This window comes from Pteropus medius, unplaced genomic scaffold, assembly GCF_902729225.1.
Source record: "Pteropus medius unplaced genomic scaffold, Ma_sr-lr_union100, whole genome shotgun sequence".
Lineage (NCBI taxonomy): Eukaryota > Metazoa > Chordata > Mammalia > Chiroptera > Pteropodidae > Pteropus > Pteropus medius.
In genome coordinates, this window is record NW_024355205.1 from 36,366,971 (window position 1) to 36,393,923 (window position 26,953).

The following is a 26,953-nucleotide window of genomic DNA, read 5'->3' on the forward strand; positions in this document are numbered from 1 at the left end:
AATTCTGTGCAGTCTGATCGTTATGGAAATTTTGTACATGAAGGCAGTCTGAGAAGATTAGGTAAGGTGCCCCAAGTCCCGCGGGCAGCAGGTGACAGAGCATCTATGCGTGGCTCTTTGTCTATTACATTTTAGAAATTAAATGAGAGCTGTCTTCACGCAGGACATGGCTTTGTAGGTTTCTCTATTAGTGTGACTTCCTAATGGCACTGCATTCTGACCTGAGATTTCTCTGGATGACCCAATTTCTTTGAGCAGAGTTGGCTGACACCTGCACATGCCTGGGAAGAGTCACCTGTATGTTCTGGAAAAATTGCACTTGATGAGGATTAATCTGTGTGCAGGGCTAGATGAGAGATGGGCTAGAGGGACCGTGAAAGTAACATGTAAGGGTGGACAGACGGGACTGCGGTGGGACCAAGGCCGGGTTTGCCGAGGTGAGAGCGGAGGGGAGATGGGGGGTGGTGGGCCGTGACTGTCAGGGGACAGAGGTGCCGAAGAGGAGAGTCTGTCCAGGCCCCCGAGCGTGAGTCCTGAGCTTTGCTTCCACGGGACAGATGTGGATGGGGTGACAGCATGTTTGACAGCTCACGTGGTGAACAGGCCGCAGACACCAGGCCGGCCAATACATGGGAGGTGCTGGGCGACGGGTGAACGCTGCCCCACCGCCAGCCCGCCAGCCTCCTGCGGAACAGGGTCCTGCGAGGAAGACCGATGGGCTGCAGAGCTCAGTCAGCACGGAACGCAGGAACCCTGGGTCTGATCTCCGCCCTCCCTCTGCTACAGCTCTGCTCCCGCGTCGGGGGCTCCACGTAGGGATCAGCTCGGTGTCGGCAGCCCCTTCCTTTATTAAGGTGGAGGCTGCCTTTCTCACTCTTGCTGTACTATTTATTGGAACTTAAACTGTTTCTCAGGCTTGGCTAAGGCTCCTCAGAGTTCCCCTCCAAAATAATCCGAAAGCTATCTGCCATGCAGTTTTTGTAGCTTTGGGACATCGTCACGTAACAGTCCAAATTGTGTGGAATGGTAAGAATTAACGGTCTAACACAAAGTGCGCCCTGATTTAAAATTTGACTAAATTGTGATGAATTTTTATAAAAAAATTAAGAAACCAACATGAAGCTCTCGAGTTAAGGGCTTATTCTAAAGTGATTCTAAAGCTGACGCAGAGTAACATGACTTACGTTGTTACGTGATTTTCAAGTGGCAGGATGGAAATAACCAGAGCTTATACTTAATGGCTGCGCAGTCCCCAAACTTATTCTAACGGGATAGAAAGCACGTGTGGCAAGTATTACATCTCTGAGATAAAAGGCATTTTTGTTTAAAATAATATTTGTCTAAAAACAAGTGGCAGAGGAAGAGAGAAACAGCGGGTAAACTCGATGCAGGCGACGCAGGGAGCCGAGGGGAGTGCTTGACAGGGCAGCGAGTGTCCCGCACGGAGCCGAGCCGAGTCGGGGCGGGCGGACGGACTTGGGGGCGCTCTCTGACCGGCCCCCCGCCTGCAGCCCCGGCCCAAGGACGTGCCACGTGGCGGGAACCAAGCGCTCTCTCCCCGCCCCCGCACCTGCCCCGCTGCTCACCATCCTCTTTGGTCCGCGTGAAGATCTGCTCGCTTCGGACGCCGTCCCCCGCGCGGGTGAACGCCAACACCTGGATGCTGTAGTTCGTGTACTTTTCCAGCCCGCCCAGCTCCAAGGAAGGCTGCGTGGTGGTGACGTTTTTAATCTCGCCCAGCTCTAGAGGACAAGAGAACACCGTCCAGTTACCGCGGCTGTGGGCACATGCCTTCCCCCGTGCCGTCCTTGATGTCCGGCACTGGCCATGTGCCTCTGTGTGTCACACCCCGAAATCCCGCAAAGGGACCAACACGGCCTTTTCATTAGGAAAAGATCATTCACACCAAACTGCCATGGAACACCGGGTGGAATGCTGGCCTGAAATACAGCGAACTCACTGGCAAGTTAGTGTTACAGATCCAACGCCAGCCCCACGGCTGCCACCCCCAGGAAGCCCTCCAGCATTAGCTAACGATGCACGTCCCTCGCACCTCCACCCAGGAAGCTCAGACTACACAGCGCTCACTCTGTAGACACATTTCCAACTGCTTGTTTAGAATAAGCATGTATGGCGACCGATGGTCACTAGACGCATTGTGCTGATCGCTTTGTAAGGTCTACAAATGCCCAATCACTATGCTGCACACCTGAAACTAATATAATATTGTATGTCGATTATAATTAAAAATAAATAAAAAAACTGCACATATTTAATGTGAACATTTTAATGAGTTTGGCCACATGAATATGCTTATGGTTCCAACACTACAACCAACACAGCATATATGGCATCACCTCCAAAAAAAAGAGAAGCTTCTGCAAGTCGAGATTTTTGTTTTTGTTTTTAAAACCAACTCTAAATCAACACACATGTATTTTTAAGTACCTAACTTCTCTAATATCTGAGTTGAGATGAGGTGGCTCTGCCAACTCCCCTGTCACCTGGAGTGAACTCTCTCAGCCTCTTTTTTGAGGTGACACGCTAATGTGTCAGAAATTTGGCGTTAGCTAAAAATGCTTCATTTTCTGGAGTGGGATTAGCTAATTATGTTCAAAGATGGAACGCTATGCTCTCCCATCTTTGGCAGATTGTACATGGCAATTTGAGGACACTTACAGTGATGTGTTAATGCCCCCGCAGGTGTCCTGGATTTTGAAACAAGCCACCTCTGGCAGAGCCAGAATAGGAGAGAAATGCCTGAGGAATGGTTCGTCCCTAAGGCACGCGGCCGTTTGGGGAATGTTTGGGACCGGCTGCATCGTGTGTGACAGCTTACTAAGAGAATGAGGTGGGAGGTGGAGGTCCAGAGGAATTCCTAGCCAGTCGCATGGCTGGCTATAGTGAAAGCCACCACTGTATAGTTTAGAAAGCAACAAGGCTACCTGTTGGTTTGTCCTGCTCTGTCTTGCCTTAGTGAAGACAGCTTACATGCTGTGTCCGAGGCCTCTCATGCACATGCCGGGGGGTAGAAGGCGGGCCCTGTATGTGGCGAGGGGGCTGGAGAAACAGGCATGTGTAGGGTGTTGGGTAACAGGTGCAGCCTTGGACTGGGGCAAGAACCAGAGGCTGGTTTCTACCTTGAGCAGATTGTGGCAACTTCTGGGGGCAGGACACTTTGCTGGGGGTAGAAAGCAGGGCGAGGAGAACAGCTCCCCAAAATGCCTTTGGCCTAGTGTCATCTGGGGAGGACAGAAGGATACAGTTTGAAAGCCCTGACAGATGGCATATGAAAATGAGACAAATGTTTGCTTGTGTGTGGCTGTCATGCACTCAGTCGACAATCGCTAGACCCAGGGGGTTAGAAACGCTCCCCCTAAGGAGGGGTCTGCCCCGGATGAACATTATGTCTCTCCCCATTATACTATTCACCTATAATTTTTCATTTTCCTGAATGTGTCTAATATAGGTCGATTGGATTAGGATAAAAAACCTATATGTTAATGGAAAAAGTGTAAGTATAGATCTCATCGAGATCTTTTCAGATTTAGGAACTTCTACATTATGCCAAAGTTTACACACACACGCACATGCACGTGCACACATGTGCACACATGCACACACACACAATCAGGGAAAATGCTACTACGGGAGGCGGGTTACATGGGGGCTCTGTGCCAGGTGCTAGTTATGAGGACCTGACTAAATCATGTGACCTCCTGGGGCCTCTGTGTTTTGCTTGTTTGTCTGTTTTTCTCTTGAAGAAGGGCCCAGGCGTCTCTACATCACTGAGAAGATGGGCTCTGGCATTACGATGTGACGGGAAGCTGTGTGCTGTCCCCAAATAAGATGGCGAGGGCGGGGGGAAGAGCAGTTCGCAGGGAGAGGGCAGAGGGGGCCGCCTGATCTTTGTCAAGAGAGTGACAATTAAAACGAAAGAATTACATCTGTTTCTGAATCACTCTACCAATTAGAATTGATATTTGGATGCAGACTCATATTGGGGTTTGTATTGTTTTGATGAATTCATTTATCATGAATCAGGAATACAATTACAGTCAAAACTCTCTTTCAAAATTATCCCCTAAAGATTTCTAAATTGACCCGACGGCCAGAACCAACTCTTCCCACACATGCACTCCAGGAGGAAAATTATGAAAAAAGCCAAATGCAAAGCAACATGCTTCATTTTCCAAATTTTTTTTTAGCTCTCATTCTTTTTTATGGTTTAAATATGGATTTCTCTCATCTGCCTTTCACAGCCACCATAGGGCTATTTTAAAAAAAATATGAGAAGTATAGTGTTCACTTGGAGTCATGAGTAAAAATAATATGAAATGAATATATAAGTTTAGAAATCACATTATTTCTATTAGAGAAAGCTTTTAAAAAACTTTATAACAAAAGTTTATAACAAAAAACTTTACAACAAAACTTTATAACAAAACCCTTCCTCATCCTCAAGGGTTTTAAGGCAGAAAAATATTAGGGGTGGAAATAAGTTTTCTGAAGCACTCCCCAACAATCCACAACCACAGCAAACACCCCGGTTGGCACCTAAATGTTGCTCTGCTTTAGAATCATCCATTTTTGTCTTGAAGAAAGAAAAAAAGAGATAAAAAGCCCGGATTCAGATGGAAATAGGACTTTTCAAAGTGTACGATTTCCCTAGCAATTTCAGGTGAATTACTTCTGTCAGGTCGTAAAAAATTATTGAACGCTCTGCTTATGATAAAATTCTCAGAAATTTCATTGACATGTCGTATGTTTAACCTGTTATCAAATATATATCAACCAGTTTTATTTTATCTGATCACGTTAACGATAACAAAATGCTTTCGTATACGTATTTTTAGAAGTATTTTGGGCAATTGCTAATTGCAGCGGTAGTAACGCTCTATCTCTCCCAGCCTCTGTGTGTGTGTGTGTGTGTGTGTGTGTGTGTGTGTGTGTGTGTGAGAGATGTGCTCTCGAGGGTCAGTGGGCATAGCTCCCTGCACAGTAGCTACATGTTCTGTGTCTATAGAAACCTCAGGGCCACACCCTGAGGAGTTTGTGCCAAAGCACCCAGTAATTCCATGAAATTCCTGCTAATTTGTGTCATCTCTTGTAGGCAGCTCAGGTAAGGGGTGACTGTTCAGACACAGTTTCTGAGGGTTTCTTTCTTGTCTTTTGGAAATTAAGCACAGAACTTGTACAGCAGACACCAAGCACATCACTTTGATCTCAATAAAAAGAGTAAAAGTGTTTTTAGGATGGTGGGCATTTTCAAGCATCATTTACATAAATAAGATTATATGTTTGAATATCCAAGTTTTTAAAGTTTGAAGAGTGTAAAAGTTGACCGAATCATATAAAACACATCATCCACCATAGAACTAAGAGGGTAACAGGCAATATTAGGAAGTTGAGCGATACGTAAAAGTATGAATAAATAGTCACCACCGGATTCTGGAAATATTTCCAACAAGAACAAAAAGGAATTATTTCGGCATAACGCTGCCTTTAGGTGAGTGTGTTAGGGAGTTTGATTTTATCTTATTCAAGATGAGGAGTAGAAACCAGAACAAGTATATGCAATGATATCCTATAGCATTGTGTCAATAAAACAGATACTTTGGCAAATCTCTGTTACTCTACACTTTACATCTATGGGACTTTTAAAAGCTTTTTTCGGGAGGAGAGCGTGAGGTTGTGGAAGAATCGACCACTCTAATCTGTCCATTAGGGGGGCTGGCTGTGCATTACGGGGCTGCGGTTCTATGTTCACGAGGTCCTCCCTGGCTCACTGGTCTTGTATTTCCAACAGGGTAGACGCTGCATCCTCAGCGTCTGGCATGAGCCCAGCATGGAGTATGTGCTTGGCTAACACGCCTGCTCTAGGATTGAGCAGGTGACTCTTTACAGAATGCCTTCCAGTGCCTGGTGCTGTGCAAGGTGCCACACTGGACATTGAGAGGGTATGGGTCTTGCCCTCAGCCCCAAGAAGCAAATCTGGTTACAGACATAAATAGTTAAGGCTGAGACACTGCTATTTACTTAGCAAATTATGCCAGTATTGCTAATGTGCCTTCCTTCCTCTACTCTGGAACCGCTGCTACCTTGTTACCTGGGTGGAACAGTGACCTGCTGGGCAGAGCAGACCCAGGGGGTCTTGAGCGGGAGTGGGATACACCTGGGAGCCCTGGCTGTGTTTGCTCAAACTCAGAGGTGAGCTTCCACCAGGAGGCCATGCCCAGTCAGAGGGGCTGAGAGGAGCCCCAGGCAAGAGAGGAGGCAGGACCCAGGGACGGGGGGACAGGAAGAGTCTGGGGAATGGAGAGCAGGGGACGGTGAGGGTGTGTGTGTGTGTGACGTGTTCTCAAGCATCAGTGGACATAGCGTCAGTGGGCACAGTTCCCTTGGCACATAAACAGTGGGCACACCTTGGGAGGCCTCTCCTGCCGGGGGCTGCATTGCAGATGTGCACCTGTCATGCTCACACAGGGGGCGTCAGCCTGGCTCTGCAACGGACCATCTGACAGCAAAGACACTGACATGTGTTCCACCCAAGACACTTTGGCCCCAATCTTGCCGCCATCTGAGCAGGCACTCTCTCAATCAAAGTCCTGCCTAAACAGGAGAAATTCTGTACTACAACTAGAGGGGGAAGAAATAAACGCAAAGAAACAAGAAGAGGAATGTGGCAAAAGAAGCAGAGGGAGGGGAAGAAGAAACAGGAAAGGAAGGAGACGAACAGGAGGGTCCAGGCATCTGGCATTCCTTCCGAGCTCCTCTGAAATCCAACTACAGGAACTGAAGAAGTTTTTCTGCTGAGTCTATTGGGGACTAGGAAGAAGTCAGCCTCGCAAGATACACATCACACAGAACTTTCTAGATACAGATCAAGGTTTCGGTGCTGCCTGCAGAGGCTTGACAGAGATACTCATAATTAGGAAAACGCATCCATGCTTAGATTTCCCAAGGGCCGCCCCCTCCTAGACCTCAAACTGCTTTTCGAAGGAATGTAATGCTTTAAACTGCTGTGCGCACCTGTTAACATGTGAGATGAGAGATAAGAACAGAACGACACAGAGAAAAGAGGAAAGTGCTCAGTGATAAAGAGATGCCTGCCACATCCAGAATCCCGCATTAGGATGGGAGCCTGCAAATCTCATCGCATATCTTTTGGGACAAACTCAAAGCCCTGGTTTAATCCTCTTACCTCCGTCCATGAGGTTGGCCCAGTAAATGACTCTGAACCCCTGAAGAATTCCATTCAGTGCTTCCTTGGAAAGCGTGGACCAGGATATTGATATGCTTTCTGGTGATGTTGCTATGGCTTGGACATTTTCAGGGGGGTAACTGGGCACTGAAATTAAATAATTAGGATCTGTAACAACGGTGGGTGCTTTCATGATCAGAACAATGATGAATAAGCAACATTAGTTTACTATTTCAATGTGCAAGCAAAAGAAAAAAATTACACTTAATTCTCAAAGTGAAGGAAAATGAGTACCATTCCCCCTATACAAACATTATGATAATTCGGTAGAGTATCATGAGTTTATGCGTATGTTCTAACAGACGTCCCCAGTCTCTCTTTCCAGCTGAACTACCTCACTTTTAAGGAGGTCGTCCTAGGCTTAAGGAACTGAGAATGTTTCTGATCTTAGTGTATGAACAATGGCCACTGCTGGTCTGGCTTAGTGTCCCGCTACTCTTGTAAGTTACTGCTTTAAGTTGCATTTACTTTGTACAGTATATTCTCTTTATTTAGTAATATCTTGCACATAAACTGGAAGACTAGCTATTGAAAAGTACTAAAAAGCAGACATGTAATCATAGCTTATTCACTATCCCACCCGCATCCCCAGCCTTCCTTTCAATGCTGTATTATGTCAGAGGAAAAAAGAGAAAATAGACTAATATACAGATGAGAAGAATATCTGAAATATTTTTCATATTGAACTTATGCAAACCTTCAATGCCGTATCTAGGAGAGGAGACAAAAATATTGACCGAACCATATGCATCAATGAAAAATGAGCATCGAAGCATAAACCCAAGGGTACTGTTAATCACTAATGCAAAGATTATGAAGAGGAAAAGAAAATCCCAGTCTTCAAGTTCCTGGTTATCTAAGACTTCTATTTCCATTAAAATTGTCAGAAATTATAGATGTGAAGTCACCCTGTGCCTCCTCAAGCCTATGACCAAGTGGCTAATTGCACAAGAGATAATTGCAATGCAAACTTGCTGCAGTTAAATCCATATCTTATCTAAAAGACTGTGTCTCAGCACCCCAGGCTTTCTCTCTCTTTTCAAGCACGACTGGAAACCCGAGATTTTAGGTCTGTTTTCGGTCTCCCCCAGGTCGTGGTAGAAATGAGAATTAATTATTTATGGCCACTAGGGGGCGCTCGGGCACCACGAGATTTGCTCCAGGAAGTCCACCTGTTCCTGTTCTCTGGTCTCCGAAAGCTTGAAAATAGAAAGCAATCATAAAAAAGGGGGGAAAAAAATTCTCCTTAACATCGATTTGGGAGGAAGTCTTAGAAAATCGGATTTGTACATTCTGGTCAGACTTCTGCAGTCACAGAGAGCCTTGGTTTCACTTGGGAACACACCCAATTCTTATGCATGGATTTGGGCTTTGCGGTCAAGATCCGTCAAGGGGCGGGGCGGCGAATCAGCGCGGTCCTCGGGTTAATGAGGACCAGCCTGCCCACTAGGAACCCCGGACCCCGAAGGCACAGCCCCCTTGTCGCTGCAGAGCCGGCAGGCGGCCGGGCTGCGGGGTCCCAGGGTGCGACCGGAAATCGCGAGCCACGAGCCGCGGTCCCCGGAACCTACCATCCTCGAGGGTGGTGGTGATGATTTCCTGAGAAGAAGGCCCCGTCCCGGCCCGGTTGCAGGCCTGCACCACCAGGCCGTACTGCGTGAACTTGTTTAGGTTGTCCAGGGTGTAAATCTCGCTGTCCCCAGTGGTGTCGATACTGATAATGTTGAACTGGAAGTTGCCCCCAGTGCTGTACTCGCGGTAACCTATCTGGTAGCCTCGGATAATCCCATTTTGCAAATGTTTCTTGGGAGCCTGAACGGGAAAGAAAAAAACACACTAAAGAATACTGGACAGGAGGGAAACGAGCACCCGCCCGCTTCTTAGGGACACCAAAATAAAACCGAATAACGGGGTGCTGATAACCACAGGTGCAGCAAGGGTAATGACATTAGTACAAGCCCCTCACACCCAGTGCAGGCTGGTGGTGTGCCCACTTCCGGCTTGTGACGCGCTCACTTCCGCTTGTGGTGGGCCCACTTCCGGCTGGTGGTGCACCCACTTCCGGCTGGTGGTGCACGCACTTCCTTGCCTTGGGTTGATAGCCCCGGCCCTCCCCACACCCCGGCGACACTGCAGTGCCGCGACGCACGGTTGACAGAGGCGGTCACACGGACACGCGGGGCAGAGGGGCGTCTGGCGGCGGAGACTGTGCTCTCAGCCCCTCCGTGCTGCCGCCACCGCGGACCTGCAGGGGGCATCGCCACGGCGGGTGGCGTCGGTGGCGCCTCGGCATGCGTACACCGCACGGTGACTCCGATCCTCCCGGATTCACCGGCAGAAGCGGCGGCGCTGGCCCTCCTGCCAGATTGTTGGCTTGTTTTCAAGGCCCCTGCCCTGGCGACGCTTGCTCTCTTGGGGGACATGCCGGGTTGAAAGCTAGATGTGCAGGGGAGTCCACTGCCGATGGGAAGGCAAGCCTCGTTCCTCAAGGCCCAAACCATTTCGGAATTATCTTGCGGTGGCCCGAACTGGCCAGGGCGACGCTGGCTTCGCTCTGCTGATGGCAGAGGGTCTGCTGAGTCACAGACAGCACGGTTATGGCTGGTCGATGTGCCTTTTTTAAGAAACCAGACTCTTCAAGGATAAGAACACCACCCAAACGATGTTCTAAAGTAATAAAGGTTTTGTAGGCTTCCAGGCAGTCAACAGTGTGTGTGTGTGTGTGTGTGTGCGCGCGCGTGCGTTATGTCTGTGTGGATGTGCGTGAGTGTACCATATGTGTGTGGGCATGTGATTACGTGTGCACGTGTGTATGTGAGTGTGTATGTGTGTGCACATGTGTGTATGTGAATACGAACTACGGATTTTAGAATCTCTGGGCTCTGAAATGCTTTCTCTGCCCTGAAAATGTTTACAATCCAAGTGGAGACGAAACAAACACTTAGGGAACTGCAGAAATCTTAAGAGTCACAGCTGCAGTACTGGGCGGAGGCCAGCAGGCTTTCAAGGGTGGCGCAAGGAGAGCGGGAAACAGCCAGAAGAGGGGACCCCAGGTGGGCTTAGAAGGACGGAAGGCCACCCGGAAGTGGAGGGGAGGGTTGCTGGGTGGAGCCTGCAGAAAGGGGCGGGGCTAGAACGGAGCAGGGTGTGCCTACCGCACAGCACAGGTGAGACAGGGTGGAGCTGCCTGGTGGGGCTAGTCCTCCAGCACCAGCAAAATGTGAAGGAGGGGAGTCCACACCGGGAGAAGGCAGGGGGAGGTTGTGAGCGGATGGCAGCATGAAGGAATTCAGCAAATCTGTATGGGTTTGCCTAATATGCCAACCTCCCGGTGGAATTAGATGCCCCCGGCTATCCTTAGGTGTGAGTCTGAACTGCACAAGAGCAGTAAAATCGCATTTCTTTCTAAAGGAAGTTTCCTCATTTACAGTTCTCTTGGATTCCCATTGTTTTTCTTGACCAGTCTGATTTCATGCATAAACACGGTGCTGATAGATATCAATGGACAGTCAAGTATACCATGACTATTTCAGTAAGGTTGGCACAGTTAAGAGCACAGTGTGACGTAAGAGCTCACACTTTTCTTAACTATAAGCACATGTCTGTGCAGTCCTATTTTTGCACTAATGAACGATGCCTCCTCACTTTGCTTTGAAATCGGATATAAAGATTTTAGATTTCGAGAATTTCGTTACCCAGACTTTGTTTCACTACAGCCACTGAACTGCATTTGTATCATTCAATTAATTAATAAAATTAATTTTCCTGCCAAAGTCATCTAAAAGTCAAATTTGAAACAGACATTTCTCCTATTTCATAGTTTTTAAATGTTAAGTACAGTGAACAAATATAAGTTATATATACATATATATTAAACTAGGTTTATATATGTGTTTATATATATATATAAACATATATATGTTTATATATATGTTTATATATATATATATATATATATATATATATATATATATGTAGGTTTATATATATATATATTTAAACTAGGTTTAAACCCATTAAGTATTCTAATGTTTCAAATGACTCCCTGTGAGGCTTTAAGCCTCCCTAAGATACCAAGTCAGGATCCCAGTACCGAGGCTGTGGAGTCAGGCCAAGAACAAAGTGGGGGAAATGCCCACAAGAAAATGTTTGCGCGCAACACTCAATTTAGCGAAACCTTCTGCAAGTAGAGGGACCTGCTTGCTCACCTTTAGGATTCATCATGCCTGCGATCTGGTTGCTTAGGTAGGTGGAGAAATCTTTCTTTTTCTCTCTCTCATGGGTAAAAACACATTCTAACTAGCTTAATTATGATAGACAATACAGGTGTTTTCTGGTCAGGTTCAATATTTTGTAAAAATACAACGTATTTTACATTTTTCTTAGAACTAAATTTTAGTCCTGCTAGTTCTAGAATGACATGAAGAGTTTTTTTTTTTTTTTTTTTTTTTGGCTTATCTTCTGCAAAAATATTTGTAGGAAAATTATTTTCTTTTGTTTTATAATATAAGTGTTCAGCCACCATTCCTATGAAATAGCTATTCACATTTTGGTAAATATTTATTGACGAAAGCGAAGTTGAAGTTTTTTTTCACATGGTTGTCTTCATACTCTGGGATTTGATGTTTGATACATTTCATTTAATATGCTATCAGGATCATATTCCCATGTTTCCCTCACAGTCTTTAAAAATCATATTCCATATATTGATGCTTTATTTAATCATTTTTCCGCTGTTGGGGATATCGTTGTTTTGTATTACCAATTTTCTACCACCAATACTGTATTAAGTACCTCTGTGATACATTTTATCTGTTTTTTAAGTTTATTAGATTCAAGCCCTAGTAGTGGGTGACTGTCTTATTTTAATTAGATTGTGTTTCAATTGCCTGTTAATGAGGTAGGATTTTTTGCTATGATTCTTTTAGATGTGCCATATGATATGGTGACTTAAGGGACTATGTTTATCGCAAGGAACAAACAAGAGAGCTCTTCTCCAGTTCTCTTAATGTTCCTGTTTTGAAGAGACGTATATTGAATAGAATTACGAGCTATTTGAAGATAGTGGTGATTCCACATTTTTTCATAGTTCTAATCCCATCTATACTTATCATGCAGAAAGAATTGTTGCACCTGAGAAAGAAGTGATAGATTTTTCTCACGAATCCATCATGCGCTTGCGATTCCATAGATCGCTGGCTCCCAGAACATTTTAAAACGATCTAAAAAAGGTTGTGTGGGGGGAGTTTGGAGGGACTGCTGATGGGTATGAGGTTTTGTTGTGGGTGATTGAAATGTTCTAAAATTAGGTTCTAGTGATGGCTACATATCTCTGTAAACAAATGAAAAGCCACTGAATTGTACGTTTAAAATAGTGAATATTATGGCATGTTACTTTCATCCCGATAAAGCTGTTTTAATAAAAGGTAGCATGCTGAAATCATGCTACCTTTACTTAGATTATTTATCTTTCGAATTCAATTACAATAACCAGCCCCTGCCACCACCATGATGCCCACTGCCCATCAATACTCACCACTTCTATCACCACAGCTTCCATCACCATCACCATCACCATCACCATCACCATCACCAACGCCAACGCCAACGCCACTTATTAAACTAACGCTGATCTGCCCTATCACAACCACTGCCATCACCAGCATCAGCACCACCTTCATCGCCGCCTGCTTTATCACCACCGCCTTCATCACTAGCCTCACCACTGGCGACGCATCCGCCACCAGGATCGCCACCTGCCTTACCACCATGACGTCCATCACCAGCATCACCAGCACCGTCACTACCAACCACATGCCACCCCTCCGGCGTTATCACTACCACCAGCACCAATAGCATCTCTGCCATCACCGCCATCAACATTGCTCCCACTAGTACCAACATCATTGACAACACCATTCGTTATCTAACACCACCTCCACCCGTACCCCTTCTACCACCTTTACGCCCATTCTCATTTCTACCTCGACAAGCGAATCACTGCCACAATCTCCAGTCCTCCAGCACATTGTCACCGTCGCCATGACCACAAGCATCACCATCAGGAAGCCAGCTCTCTCATTACACCACCCGCATCACTATCGAACTCTTGCCTTTCCCCATGTATCTTCAGAACAACCCTGAGAAGTCTCGTTATCCTTATCATCCCCAACATGAACAAACTGAAGGGCAAAAAGGTTAAAATATCTTCCTCAAAGTAAGTGTAGAGTTGGAATTCTAACCCAGGTGTTTCTAAGAGTTGTATTCAGTTGTCTCCTTTTTGCAAAGCTTGTTAATTAGGTTGTAAACGTACACTAAACACAGCATTTTTAAATCTAAGAACAATCTAACAAATCACATAAAGAGAAAGTATTATGTTTTCATGCACTAAAGTAAGCAAAAATTCTAACTATGTCAGGCAGAATTTAAGTTTCTATTATTAATTCGTAGGCTGAATAGTCAGGTTTGAATTTAGAGATGTGTTTACATTAAAGAAATCCTTGAGAACATACTAAAAACACAGATCTCTTAAGTCTATGAATACAGGAATTTTGCACAGGAAGTGTAGGAAATTTTAGGGGCTGTTGTTTAAGTTCCAGAGTCTTTTGAAATTGTCCCTGGAGGTGCTCTCTGAGTTGTGTAGACTACGAGCCAGCAGGATCGGGGCGTGGACCACTTTAAGCCAATTGTCTGGCAATGGGCTTCATACCATCCTAAGACAAGTCAGGATGTAATGCCCTTTACAAATTGTTTTTGATGGTGCTTTAAACATTTCTGCTTGGAGCAAGTGTCTTTCTGGAATCAAGAAGATGGTTGGCTTGTGTCTGTAGAGAAGTCATCCTAATGGGAAGACAGCTCTGGAGCACTATTCTCCAGCTGTTAAGTAGCATCAAAGAACAATTGACAAAATGGGTCAAAAATAATTATTTGCTTTCAGGAAATTAAGCGAATGGAGTAATAGTGGGGTTGGAAGAAAGGAGAAATCAGGTAGGGGGCCTTGAAGAATATTCTGAATCTGGGTTGCATGATACTGGAGAAGACAAATTTTCTAAGAAACCACTTGGGCCGTGCACTCGCTCCCCCTAAATCTCAGCAGTGCTTGTCATGAGAGCTCAGCCATGCGGGGGTCCTTCCAGGCTAATGCTCCCTGTGTGTTTGACCTGGGAGCCTCTCTGAATAAGCACGGAAAGTCCAACTCTCTTACATTTTTCCATCCCATGAAAGCCCCCATCAGAAATTGCTTTTCTTCCTCCTTTCTACGATCAAACCCAACTCATTCTCCACAACCGGCTCGGCGTCAGCTTATCGGGACGTTGCCTACGACCGCCTCCATCCAGTGCATCCTGTCCTCTCTCTCCATGGCCCTCGCCCACCCATCAGCCACTCAGCAGGAACCGACCACTTCCTTCTCCTCTTGCGGCCACCATTCCATGTCAAATGTCTGGCGTCTAAGGACTTGATTGCAAGCTCCAGGAGCGTGAGGCTTCCCGCAAACGTGTTTGACATCTCTCCCATTTTCTTGTCCCTGTCAGGGCTTTGAAACAGGGGACAGTCTCAGAAAACATTTTGTGGATAATGAAGAAAATGGTCTTGAGCATTTATGAGGTGCAGCAAAAGCGATGGGTAAGAATGGCCTCAGCCGCAGGTTTATAATCTGACTGGATAAGGGGCTCTTGGGAAGAGAATAAAGACCGAAGATATTCCTGGGCTGCAGACCCGCGACCCAGCTGCAGGTCAGAGGCTCCAGTTTAGAAGCCCCTGGGTCAGCCAGAATGGAAGGGGCTCCTGGGAGCCACGTGCGGCAGCCTGGAATTGTGGATTCGAGTCGAGAGCTGGCTTTCACGCTGTCACTTAGCATAACGAGCCATGCATGAGAGACCCAGGCAGGATTTGGAGGGGTCCGCTTTATTTCCCAGGCCCATCAGCAAAGAAATAGCCTCCGCAGAGCCAATTTATTTGGACAATGTCATCCTTTTTTTTTTTTTTCTTTCTTAAAACAAGAGCTTGTTCAGCCAGCCGGTGGGTTATATGTGTTTTCAATAAGGGCCATTTAAGACAGATCTACAGATGTATAGCAAATCTGGAACCAGTCCTCTCAGTACGTAGTAAAGGAAGGCTTTGGAAAGTAAGTGAGAGGGAAAAAAAATACAAAGCTAAAGAGGAAGAGGACTCCCTTCTCTCTACAGTCAAGAATTCGGCTATCTGAGACCAGGTCTGCGCAGGGGGTTGTGGGTGTTTACAGACCACTCGATAGGCGAATGCTCTGCTTTGACCTTCTCTCAATCCCTTAGAATGGACTGCAATCCTAAGAGAAGGCATTTCCACTCTCTGTAATGTTTCTCACAGAAGAATTGTTTTTCCACGTTGAATTCTTCTCTTGCTTTCATTTCTCTTTGGACCCCGTAATGATCTGTGCTTCCTTCCGTTTGTCTCATTTATCTGCCGTCTGTGGCTCTCTCTCGCCCCTTTCCAGCCCGGCACGTTTTCCTCCCGTGGTCTCTCTAGACAGCCTTCTTCCACCCGCCCAGGTGCCCTTCCTCCAGCCTCCGAATCCCTCCCTCCCCCCCCACTTCCTTTAGGGAAGGATCTCTTTTGATCTCCATGACAACAGTAGCACCGTGTCAATTCATTTGCGCAGTTTGCAAGTGCCTGTATTTTCTATGTCCATCCAAATCAGCCTGCCAGCTGCCCGTGGTCGATTCTTCACTCTTTAAAGAGACGTGCAAGTGCTCACAGCACCATCATGGGTGTGAGTGATTGGGACAGGCCCCTCTTCTTGGGTTACCCGGCAGCCAGGTCCTGCTGCCTGCACAGCCCCCTTCCCTGTCCCACCGCAGGCCCATGGGCTTCGCTCAGTGCCAGGTCCACCTGTGGACTGCAGAGCTACAAGCCCCGACTGCAGAATCCCGCATCCCAACAGCACCGCATTGCTCCTGCATGTCGAGTAATTCAGTTGAAAAATGAATTGAAAATTCCTTTTAGATTCCTGCAAATTCCTTTGAAATATAACCTGTCCTCAGTTCCCTTTTATTACAGGGGTGGGGGCTGCCTTTTCCATCCTCACGGACTTCCTCCAGCCCCTTGCCCTGCCCCTCAGCGTCTACTACAGCTGCTACTCAGTAACGGTCAGTGGATGGATTCCTTAGATTTCACGGCCAAGCAGTGGTGTGTCTGTTCTGTACAAGGCATCACGGATTAAAGGGGCACGTGGTGCTGGCCGTGCTGAAGGTCTGCAGAGTATTGGGGAAGAGAAAAGGGAGACATGCCTTTTCCAAACAGAAATGGAGAGAAGGGGCGTGTCATCCGAGCCTCGAGGAGGACCAGCCCTGGCTGAGGAGAGGCAAAAGCAGTCAGCACCCACAGCTGCACCCAGGGCAGGGACTAAGAGCTGACCCAGGAGTGGAGAATTGCCCTGGGTGGCCCCTAATGGAGGTACATCTGTGGGGCTCGTGGGGACGGCGGGAGTGTAGAGGAGGCTAGAGAAACACTGGGGTCCCACCCAGACCTTCGGAATCAGAGACACACACTGGAGTCAGGGACCGTGTTCTAGCAAGCTGCCCAGGGGATTCTGGGGCGTGCTCGAGTCTGAGAACCAGCGTTGTCGGCACTGAGGAGTCATGAAAAGGTTTGGCATCAGCCTCACTGGGGCTGGATGGTTTAGTTGAAAAGCAGTGACTATGCCTTCTCTGATCCTACGGGTCACCAGTAACCCAATGTCCTGGTCACTCTCTGCAGAGCAAAAGGAAGTGAAAGCAGATAAGACTGTGAGGCCTTCACGGGGCTGAGAGCCTCGCAGCAGCCGAGGGACTCTGCTCCCCATGGGGGCTTGGCTGGAGGGGGATGGACGACACTTTGGCTGGACAGGGCACTGCCATTGGTCCCACCAGGGGTGGACAGCGCAGCCTCTCTAGGCGAACGACGGATTTTGAGGGAACGATGGCAGAAAGGGGGGAGGACTTACATCATTTCCTCAAAGCACGTTTTCATTTTGGCCTCTCAGAATCGCATTAGACTAAAGACACTATCTGTATCACAGGTCTTATACGAGGGATCTGTAGGTCACCTGACTCCCTTCCCCAAGCTGTTCATCAGAGCTAGAGAAGAATGAAGGGGTGGCATGTTCTGGAACAAATAGTGAACACAGGGTCTGACAACGAGATGTGCTTAGAACAAAGGAGCTCTTTCATTCAGGCCTGGGAAATAATGACGTGTGCCAGAAGGTTCGAAGTATGCACTGTCTTGAGAGGCTAAGAACTTTGCTTTATAGCCAATAGTCACCAAAATCTAGTCAGACTTGACAGCTGAGCAGAAGGTGGCAGCCAAGGGTATATGTGGCCTTGGGACACAAATGTGGAGATTTAGAAGCAGGTTCTTACAATGCGATAGGATGAAATTGAGCTTAGCTACTGCAAAACAGGACTCTGTGTATTTAATTTCCAAACTGGTGTTTGGCGCTCATTTCATTCATACGTTCACACTATCATTCATTCATTCTAACCAACAAACATTTGTTGAATAGCTTCTCTTTGTAACTTCTAAGTAGGGTTTCTGCCCAGAAGAACTGAAGATCTGAGTGTCGGAGGACCTGTCGAAGGACAGGGAGGCTCTGCCTTCACACCTGCAAAGATTTCCTCGGGGCTTTGACTCTCTGCCCAAAGAGCCAACTAGAGGAAGCTACTGGTGACCTATTTCACCTGTATGCACCTGCTCCCCAGGTGTCATCTCAGGTTAGTAAAGCTGCATCCTGGAGCCAAGTCCATTTGGCCACTTGTTTTCATATGGCTCTTAGCTAAGAACAGATAGTTTTCTACATTTTCAGATGTTTGCGAAAATCAAAAGAGGAGGAATATTTTGTGACACGTAAAATCATCAGCTTCAAATTTCAGCTTGCCCAAGCGAAGCCCAGCTGCACTCACTCGCTTTCTTGTTGTCTGTGTCTGCTTTTTGTGCCCAGTCGAGTAGTTAAGACAGAGTCCTAAGACCCCCAAAGCGAAGGTATTTACTCTCTGACCCTTGACAGAAATTGTCTGCAGACCCCCTGGGATGGACCGAAGCCACGTGCAGAATCGAACTCATTGGGTGGGCCGAGGTTGGGGCAGGGTGGGAGATGGAAGGTGACGAGTGGTGGGTAGAGAGGTGCCATCGACAGAGGAGGGGTGGCGGAAGGCCAGGGTTTGGGCTCCGTGTTTGATAGAGTAGGCTGCCATCCCAGCAAGGAGGATGGCAGCCTACTTTAACCTGTGTTGTATCAGATGACAAGTAAGGTCTGCATCAACCCTGGACCTCTGTCCATGGATTTGAGAGCTGCCATTCATACCTTAGTGACAATTTAAGCATAGGATGGCATTGCTCCTGTAGTTATTGACTTTTGTCTCTTATCTATACTTGGGTAATAAAAGGCATTAGCCTTAATGAAGGGGATTTCAGGCGCCAACCTGCAGGGATGGGTAATGAGAGAGAAGGACATTGAAACATAGGCTACTCTGCTCTGCCAGGAACATGCTGGAAGCATTTGGACAATTTGGGGGGATGCACCTGACACGTGCCCAAATGCGGATGGCGCCACAGAGTGGGGGCGACACTGCAAGTTCCCCGAATCACACTTCCTTTTTCCGGGAATTCTCACTTCTAAGAGTCAGTACGCCTTCTGAATTCTTATATTAGTCAAGTAAAAATAGGGCTTATTTCTAATTTTAGATTGTGTCCGGCAGGAAAACAAGAAAGAGATACTTTTAAAAAAGATACCATTGTTTTATTTCCTGTATTTCTGTGATTACTGAAGCATGAAGAACTTTTACTTTCAGTCTCCAGCTCAAAATTTTCAAAAAAAAAATGTCCCAATGGCAGAAATCCATTACAGGCATCGTAAGATCAGTTTTCAAACTTTTCAATACTAAAAGGAGTTTAGTTTTTTAAAAAAAAATTACGGAAGATACCTTGAAATAGTTAGTTGGTTACATCTTAGCGCAGAAGTTAAATATTTCTATCAGCGACATGAATCTGAGAGTATATGTTGTTTTTCTGTTCTGCTCCATGTTACCAAGAAAACAGAATGCGGAACTTAGATGCATTAAAAATCTCCTAGGGCAGCTGGCTGACGCTGCTCTGGCTGAGTAGAGCTCCTCCTGAAACATACCCTAAAGAACTTGGAAGACCTTTGTCCGGCCCATTTGAAATGATGCAAGTGACATCAGATGCCTCCCCCTGCCTTAGGAGACGTGTCCAGGACGTAGCAGGTGGCATCTGATCTGTGGCATTCTCGATGGGACATAGGTTTTCCTTTGATTTTCCATTCTAAATCTGTGCTCCATATAATAACTTATCTCCCTTATCTGATTTCTCTGATCAGTGGGGATTGTCATCAGCAAGACGGCATGATGGCGGCTAAACGAGAAGCCCATGAAACGGTGTACGTTCATGCATTCGCTCACTCGGTGGATGCCGTTCAGTTCACTTACGGTCACGCACCGCTGAATGACAGGGACACTTTCTGAGGAATGTGTCGTTAGGCGATTTCCTTGCTGTGCGAACTTTGGAGAGTGAAACTTACACAAACCTAGACAGTCCCGCCTACTACACAGCTAGGCTGAGTGGCTTTCTTCCGTCGTACTTGTGTTCCGTCCACTCTCATTCGATCTTCAGGTTTGTCCTCTGTGAATAGTGACGTCTGCATTTTATGAGAACCACTAAAACTCTGCACGAGGCAGCCTTTTGAAAACTTTCCTTAACATCGCTACCTATCCGTTTAATTAGATGAACAGAGATATTTCATTTATTTCTTTTTAGCAGGCAAATTTCATAGTTATGTACATTTCCTGAGTGGTATTTGTCATCAGAAAGGACCATGCAGTCCGGAGCCATGAGGGGGTGGCCAGCTTCCAGGGCGGGGATCAAGGTCTGGGTTGTTACTCGAGGGACCGACCAAGGTATTTTAAAGTGCCCTCGCCGCCTTCGTGCTCATGGTTGTCCAGTCAGTGCCGTGAGTTGAGTGGAAAGAGAATATGTCATTTAAATGGACTGTTATTTATTTGTTTATGACAAAGAACAGGACTCACAGGGTGAAAAGGGTTCAGGTTTCAGCAATGAAAATAAAGTAACTTGCTCAGGGTCATTTTTGTTAGATGTAGAGATCAGAGAATTATCTGGTTTTCTTGAAGTCTAATCCAGTCCTTTCTATGCTATGTCAAAGTATTCTTATACACAATTTACTTGCTGTAGATGCATTTAACTTATGCTAAGCCTACTTTATGCATAAAGTAATAACATGTTGTAAAGTTCTATTTTTACATATACTATTCGTTTTGGCACCGTAAATATTATACGGTTATACATATATGACATTAAGTTTTCATGGCTAAAATTACTGGTAGTGTACTTGATAGACAATTAAGTAATTTTTAATATCATCCCGGCCATTAGCAATCCTGGTATCTCAACTTTAGAATCTAGTCCACTTGTAAAATGTGATGCTGGTGTCCTAAATCGAGAAAGACCTGCATCTGGTCATCAGTAAATGTCCAGAGTGCCTTTTTAGTTGCAACCTCATGGCTCCTACTCATTATCTTTTCTTTGCATTTTCGATGACATGTTTTCTAAGTAAAGGAAAAAATGCCACCCTTGCCTCCTGACCTACTGTAACCTAATAGTTTAGACCCTGTTTATAACCTAACTGTTCTAAAACGGAATGATGAACGTGCCTGCCCTTCAACGTCTCGCATTGTCCCAGGTTCACCCAGGCTCCGTGTAAAGCTTTCAGAAGAAACCATCTGAAAGGAATGCCAACTGATGAATGTAGATGGCCTTGGTTCTAGTCTTTAGTCCAAGTTCGATTTATGTCCTGTCAGGGCCAATTAGCTGGAGATGTGCAACCTTTCCACTGGGACTGAGTGGAGACAAGGTTCCTGGGCTGAGTCTCAGCCAGTGTCTCTTCCCAGCACATCCGGGTGTCGGACCTGGATCCCACACTCTTGGCGGCTGTACAGCTTTTGGAAAGGTGGGCGGCATCTTCTCACTGTATTTTGAGGCAGGGAACCAAGAGAATTGCCTGCTGAGGATGGGAGGCCAGCCAGGGCCCTCGGAGCAGGCTGTGCTCTGGGATGGTTACTGGGGTCTTTGGAGAAGGCCAATCATATGGCGAAGCCCAGAAGGCTAATTAAATGGGCAGGTGAAGAGAGAGGCAGAATACATTCGAAATGATGCAAATAAGCAATGAATGGTGTTATTAAAGGTCTCTGTATGTTTTATATATGCATGAAAAAGTGAGATGTGATTATAGTCAGGTAGGGCTTTCTAAGGATTCCAGAGGTTTCCAAAGAAAAAACAACCCCTCTTGATATAAATATTTTAACATGAACACTGGGAGTGGCTCACGTATTTATTTAACAAATACTCGCTGTGATTCTATCGAGCATAGAGTGAACAAGCAAAATATGCCTTCACAGAGCTTACAGTTTAGTCACCCATACGAAGTGGAGAAAGAACAATCCTACTCTATATGGTTGACCAAGAGACTTGAGATCCGTTTGGTTTTTTATTCTCTTGTTATAGGGGAAAGAGGTCGGGCTTCTTAAGACGAGAAGGGCTGACAATTCCTTAAAGATCTGTAAGGCATGTTGGTTGTCAGGATTTTTAATAAAGCCGCTATAAATCCAACTCTAGAACCAATTGATTAGTTCAAGAAAGAAATGTAAACTTTTATAATTTTTCATAGCCTAAGGATTCAAGTCAGAGTTAAAAAAATTAAGCAAAATTAACTTCGAGGCAGCCCTTTTGAATTCCAACCAACATAGGAACAAAGAATGTTGATTTCTTCAAGTCACCCTGATGTTAATTTATAATTTGGATAGAAAATGGTTGCAGGCGAAGATGTACATTTTGTCTATTTTCTCTAACTTTAATGGCATCGAGGAAAATTTATAACATGAAGTTGGAAGGAATAGGAAAAGAAACTACTATTTGTTGAACTCTCCCGCGTGTGAGGCACAGTCTTGGCATTTCGCATACATTAGTTATCAGTTGCTTAGAAGCCCACAGGCAGAATCAGAATGCCTGGGTGGGAGGTCTTCCCTCTGACGGTCATGAGCCCTCAGATCTTGGGCTGGTCCCTTCAGCTTCAGGCTCCCGCTCTGAACAGAACTGGACACGTCCAGCGCACAGATATAATGACACGATACACGCACGAGATGGACACCGTGCTGGGCAGAGAGCGAATGCTTGGGCAGATGGCTTTCCCCAGAATCCCGGGGCTGGAAGGTGTTCCTCTCCCAACGTGCGTGCCGTTTTTGCAGGCGGAGGGATTTAAATGTAGGAGTCAAGTGGAGCCTGTAGTTTACTAAATCATTACTATGAAGGTCATAGTAATAACTGGTTTTAAATGGCGGACTTCGCCATTATCCCACGGTAAAAGCTCAACTCCGAAGCTTATCATAGATCGTCATGATGCCTCAATTAGTTGGAATTATCAGAGACTATGGAGATACAAAGTTGTAGCTAAAAGTATTCTTCAGATTGCTAAAACTTAATTATATCCCCGAACATGCAATATTTATATTTTACGGAAGTCATATGTCTCTTCTGTAACTGCTTGTTCTAAATAAAATCTTGGCCGGAGAGTATGATATTGAGGCTCAAGAAAGTGCTAAAATTATTTTCCAGATCTCTATCCTGAGTCATCAGTTTGGCAATTGTTTTCAGCACGGCAATATTCCAGCAATTGAAAATTTCATATTTCTGGGACAGCCTGTGGCTCTAAAACAATTTCTCATTTGAAACAAAACAAAACATTTACATCGATAGGAAAAAAAAAATCTTTGCCTTAACTTCTCTCTGGAGAAATGTTTTCAGCTATCAATAAAACTTAAATATTGCATATACTAAGGGTTTTATTTTATGAGCACACTAAAAAGCAGGCATCAAATTGTCCTTAATTTGCCTCAAATGGGATCAGTTAATTCTGAGGCTGGCTGGAAGAGAGCGCGAGGCATCCTCAAAACAGATTTGTTCTGTCAATATTGTTATACCTAGGAGATGCACTAAAATAAGAACTTTCTGAAAAACCGAAGCATTCTTGAGTTTTATGATTTTCAGGTGCTTAGATGGTTATCAATAATCTGTAGCTTTAAATAGTCTTTCTGATTTTGAATAATTCTAGTAAAAGCACGCAGTATAGTAAACCACATTTGCTTATGCAAACCCTTTGCTTTTTCAAAGGGTGTGGAGTAAGAGCGAGAGAATGAATATTATCATTTACTTTTTAAATTTTATTTAGACTCACTTACATTATCTCGCGTGTTCCCATTAAGGCACTGCTTAGCATTTTTATTTAACGCAAAATATGTAAAAGTATTTAAGACCCTTTCCGAGCCTTCACCTTGGACTGTACAGATAATTAAGTGTGGTGCTGGTGCTTAGCCTTCGTCTAGCGGGCTTACTCTGAAGTGACGTGCAGATGGCCATTTTCTCTAAAACTTATTGCATGTTTCTTGGACCATCACTGCGATTTGCTTTTCAATAAACCATAGCAGAAACCCATAAGTAAGTGGTTGGTCTGCCCGGTACGCTGAACAAGGACCGTATCTGTCGGGGTCAACCATTGTATGCTCAGGGGTGTTTTGCTGTTCGTGCATTAGACCCTTGCTGCATCATGGCCAGGCGTTTGGAGAGCCTGATGGCTGGGATGCTGTCTCCATGGCACTGTCTGAAAGACGTGATGCTTCAGGGGAACACGTGTGTTGCCAGCCTTGTCATTCGTGCCTCACAGATGACCTCACCCCCTCGCTCATTCATGCATTCATTCATTCCTGCAGCTGTGCCCGCTGCTGAGACTCAAAGGTGAGTGAGACACCCTCTGCCTCTTAGAAGCACAGAACAGTAGAGTGGTGCAACCAAATGGCCCGCTGGCACAGTGATGGGTAACAGGGAGGATTAAGAAATAAGTCAGGACATTCATACACGCTCATGAGGACAGCCGGGCAGGACTAGACAGGTGGAGGGGAGACTGGTATGTGTGAACACCGTGAGCGATGGCAGTGGAGAAAGAGACGATGGCAGCTCTGGGCACCTGCCTGGCCCCTTATCAATGGGGGAAGGAGAGCATCACAAGCCTAGACTGTCTCTTGGGTTTGGGTCTATAGTCGGGAGGCCATGGGCAACCTGTGCCAGACTTGAAAACTTAAAAATCTGAAACTTTCCTTGGCGAAAGAAGTAACTGAAATAAAAAGGGAAGTTGTCCATTTCGTTCAGTAGAAGGCGCGTGGTACAGAGATGCTGTTTGCACAACTATCTGCGTGTCAGGAACAGGCCACCACCCTGACCTTTAAAAGAGTTGGCATCGAAAACGGCTGTTTTCTCACTAAACCCCGGAGCCATTCTCTCCCTTTGATCTCGCGTCCCTCCATGGGGCACATCTTTCCCTTGACCTTGAACAAGTTGCCTTGACCTCGATGTCCTACGACCCCCGATATGTGCATCCTGGGTGCCTGTGGTGGCGCTCCCTCCTTGGGCTGACGCAATCTCTCCCTTTCTTTAGTCTCTTTTCCTTTCCTGTTACCTCCTTACACACAAAAAGTAAATCTAGAAACTTCATACCATGACATAAAGGCCTATTTTAAGCATCATGCCCCAGCTTCCAGGTACTTTGAGATGTAGATAAGAGCATACGATGTGGTTGAGTCGGTGACGCAATTTCCTTACATACTCAGGTCAGCGTGAAACAGCAGGCCAACGAGCGGGCAGCCTGGCCTCATCGGCGTTAACACCCCCATCCGCCCGCGTGCTGGCCGCTAGCCAGAGATGGATCGCTGACCCGTGAACAGCATGCTAGGACCGGTTCACGATCTAATGGAAGCGAGGCTTCCTCTTAACCCACCCCACATTCATCCTTTTGACATTAAGAAGAAACTGAACTGCAATCGACTGACATTTGCTGCTATTTTGCTATGGAGACAAATAGGAAGCGATGCCTTTCAAAGGCTGGACAGATGTCTCTGCTTAGTTCTAAGAGGTCTGTGGACAGACACCTCTCTCAGGCAGGACCCAAAAAGCTTTAGGGGCCACAGAAATAGCTGTTCTTTTTCAGGGGCAAAAATGCAAGGGAACAGGAGGGCGAGCGGGTCAAACATCACAGCCTTTAACTCAAGCCAGAGTGGGTCGGCACCCCATGCGCAGAGTGGCCGAGATGCGGGCTGGCTGGGACTCGCCGAGTGCCATTTGTAATGCAGTGAGCGATGCTCGCAGCTGGCGGACGTGCTCCCAGAGCTGGCCGACACCCCTCCCCACACCACACGGCCACACTGTCTGAGCGGCCAGACGGTCACAGCCCGCTGCCTGCTGGAGTCCAACTCGTCCCTGGAGCTGTAAGAAGCCGACACCGTGGGGCTTCCTGCACGAACGTGTTAACGCCAAGCGTGGTGTCCGCCCCCACGACAAAAATCCCTTTCTGCTACAGACGCCTGTCACCTTATGAAGAAACTGGCTCTCCAAGGAAAAGCTCAACGAGAGGTGAGTGGCTTTGGTTTTTACGGTTACAGGAGGTGTGTGCCTGGAAGGCCTCCCTGGGGTGCCACCCTCTTCCCCGAGGGAAAACATGGCATAAAGGGGAGTATGGCCAAGGTGCATTAAGAGACGACTGATTCGCAAGGCAGCCTCGCCCACCAGGTCAGCGACGCCTGCACCAGAATGTGAACCGACTGCTTCCTTCGCCGGGAACGCTCGGCTATGAAAACATGTCTGCCAGACGGAACGACATGCTGGCCGCTGCAGCATTTACACCCTGGCTCTCTCTCCCAGCGCTGGTAACAAGCCCCCAGCTGACCAGTGGCCAGTCTGCCCCTGTGGGACACACGTTGGGGACCACTGCCTCGGACGGCAGCTGGCTCAGCAGAGCAGTCACCAGGGACAAAGTGGAGGGACGCGCTTGAGGGCCCAGCCAGCCGGAGGCATGGCGAGGCCTCCCGTCCTCCCTGCCAGCTCGGTGGTCCACCTGCTCCACCATGAGTGGCCACTAAGGAGAAGCGATTAGAGAAAGGCCCCCTCGGGGTGGGAAGGGCGGAGCGGACAGGCACATCTTTTCCATCATTTGTCTGCAGACCAGCGCTCAGGATCCAAATACGATTCAAAGAATAAAAATAAGACCAACAACGTCACTCTCTGTGGCTGTAGAATTTGCTGAAAGCGTATGCAAAATGTGGACACGAATACTGGTTCCTAAGAGAAGGGCTTTTAATCTAGTTTCGCAAAGCGAGATGCGGGTGTCTCGGCTCAGTTTACCTTCCAGGTGACTCTGATGCTCTGAGACGATAGGGGCTCCAGGTGCACTTCCTGCGGGGGGCCGTCAGGAGCTGGAAGAGAACACCCAGAGGCCGGTTAGAGGCGGGCGAGTCCCCGAGTGGGCGGAAGTCCACGCAGCCGCACGCAGGCCTGGGGGACGGGCCACCTCGGCCCAGAGATGCGCGTCGTCGGCCGCACTGGGCAAGCCAACCTGGAGGAGTCGCCGCGTACCACACCCATCCCAGGCTTTCACGCTCCCAGGAACAACGGCCCGGGACTGTCCCTGTGTTCATCCTCGCCATGTGTCTGACAGCTCGGTTCATGGACCTCAAGTCTGAGCGCGTTAACTGGTAAAACGAGATGTCCCCTTTACAACACTCTGTCTGTGGTGGCTTTAAAAACCCTCCTCTTTCCCTTAGAAGT

At 46.7% G+C, this 26,953-nt stretch overlaps 1 protein-coding gene across 1 annotated transcript in view; it reads right to left on the bottom strand.

The window, feature by feature from the left end:
- The window catches only part of DSCAM (DS cell adhesion molecule), a 590,499-nt gene that overhangs the window by 88,058 nt on the left and 475,488 nt on the right, over positions 1-26,953 (bottom strand). The window contains exons 16-19 of the mRNA XM_039857643.1: positions 26,531-26,601; positions 8,836-9,076; positions 7,205-7,351; positions 1,587-1,742 (exon numbers count right to left, since the gene is read on the bottom strand). Of these exons, the coding sequence (XP_039713577.1) occupies positions 1,587-1,742; positions 7,205-7,351; positions 8,836-9,076; positions 26,531-26,601 (615 nt within the window). The remainder of the gene's footprint in view (positions 1-1,586; positions 1,743-7,204; positions 7,352-8,835; positions 9,077-26,530; positions 26,602-26,953) is intronic.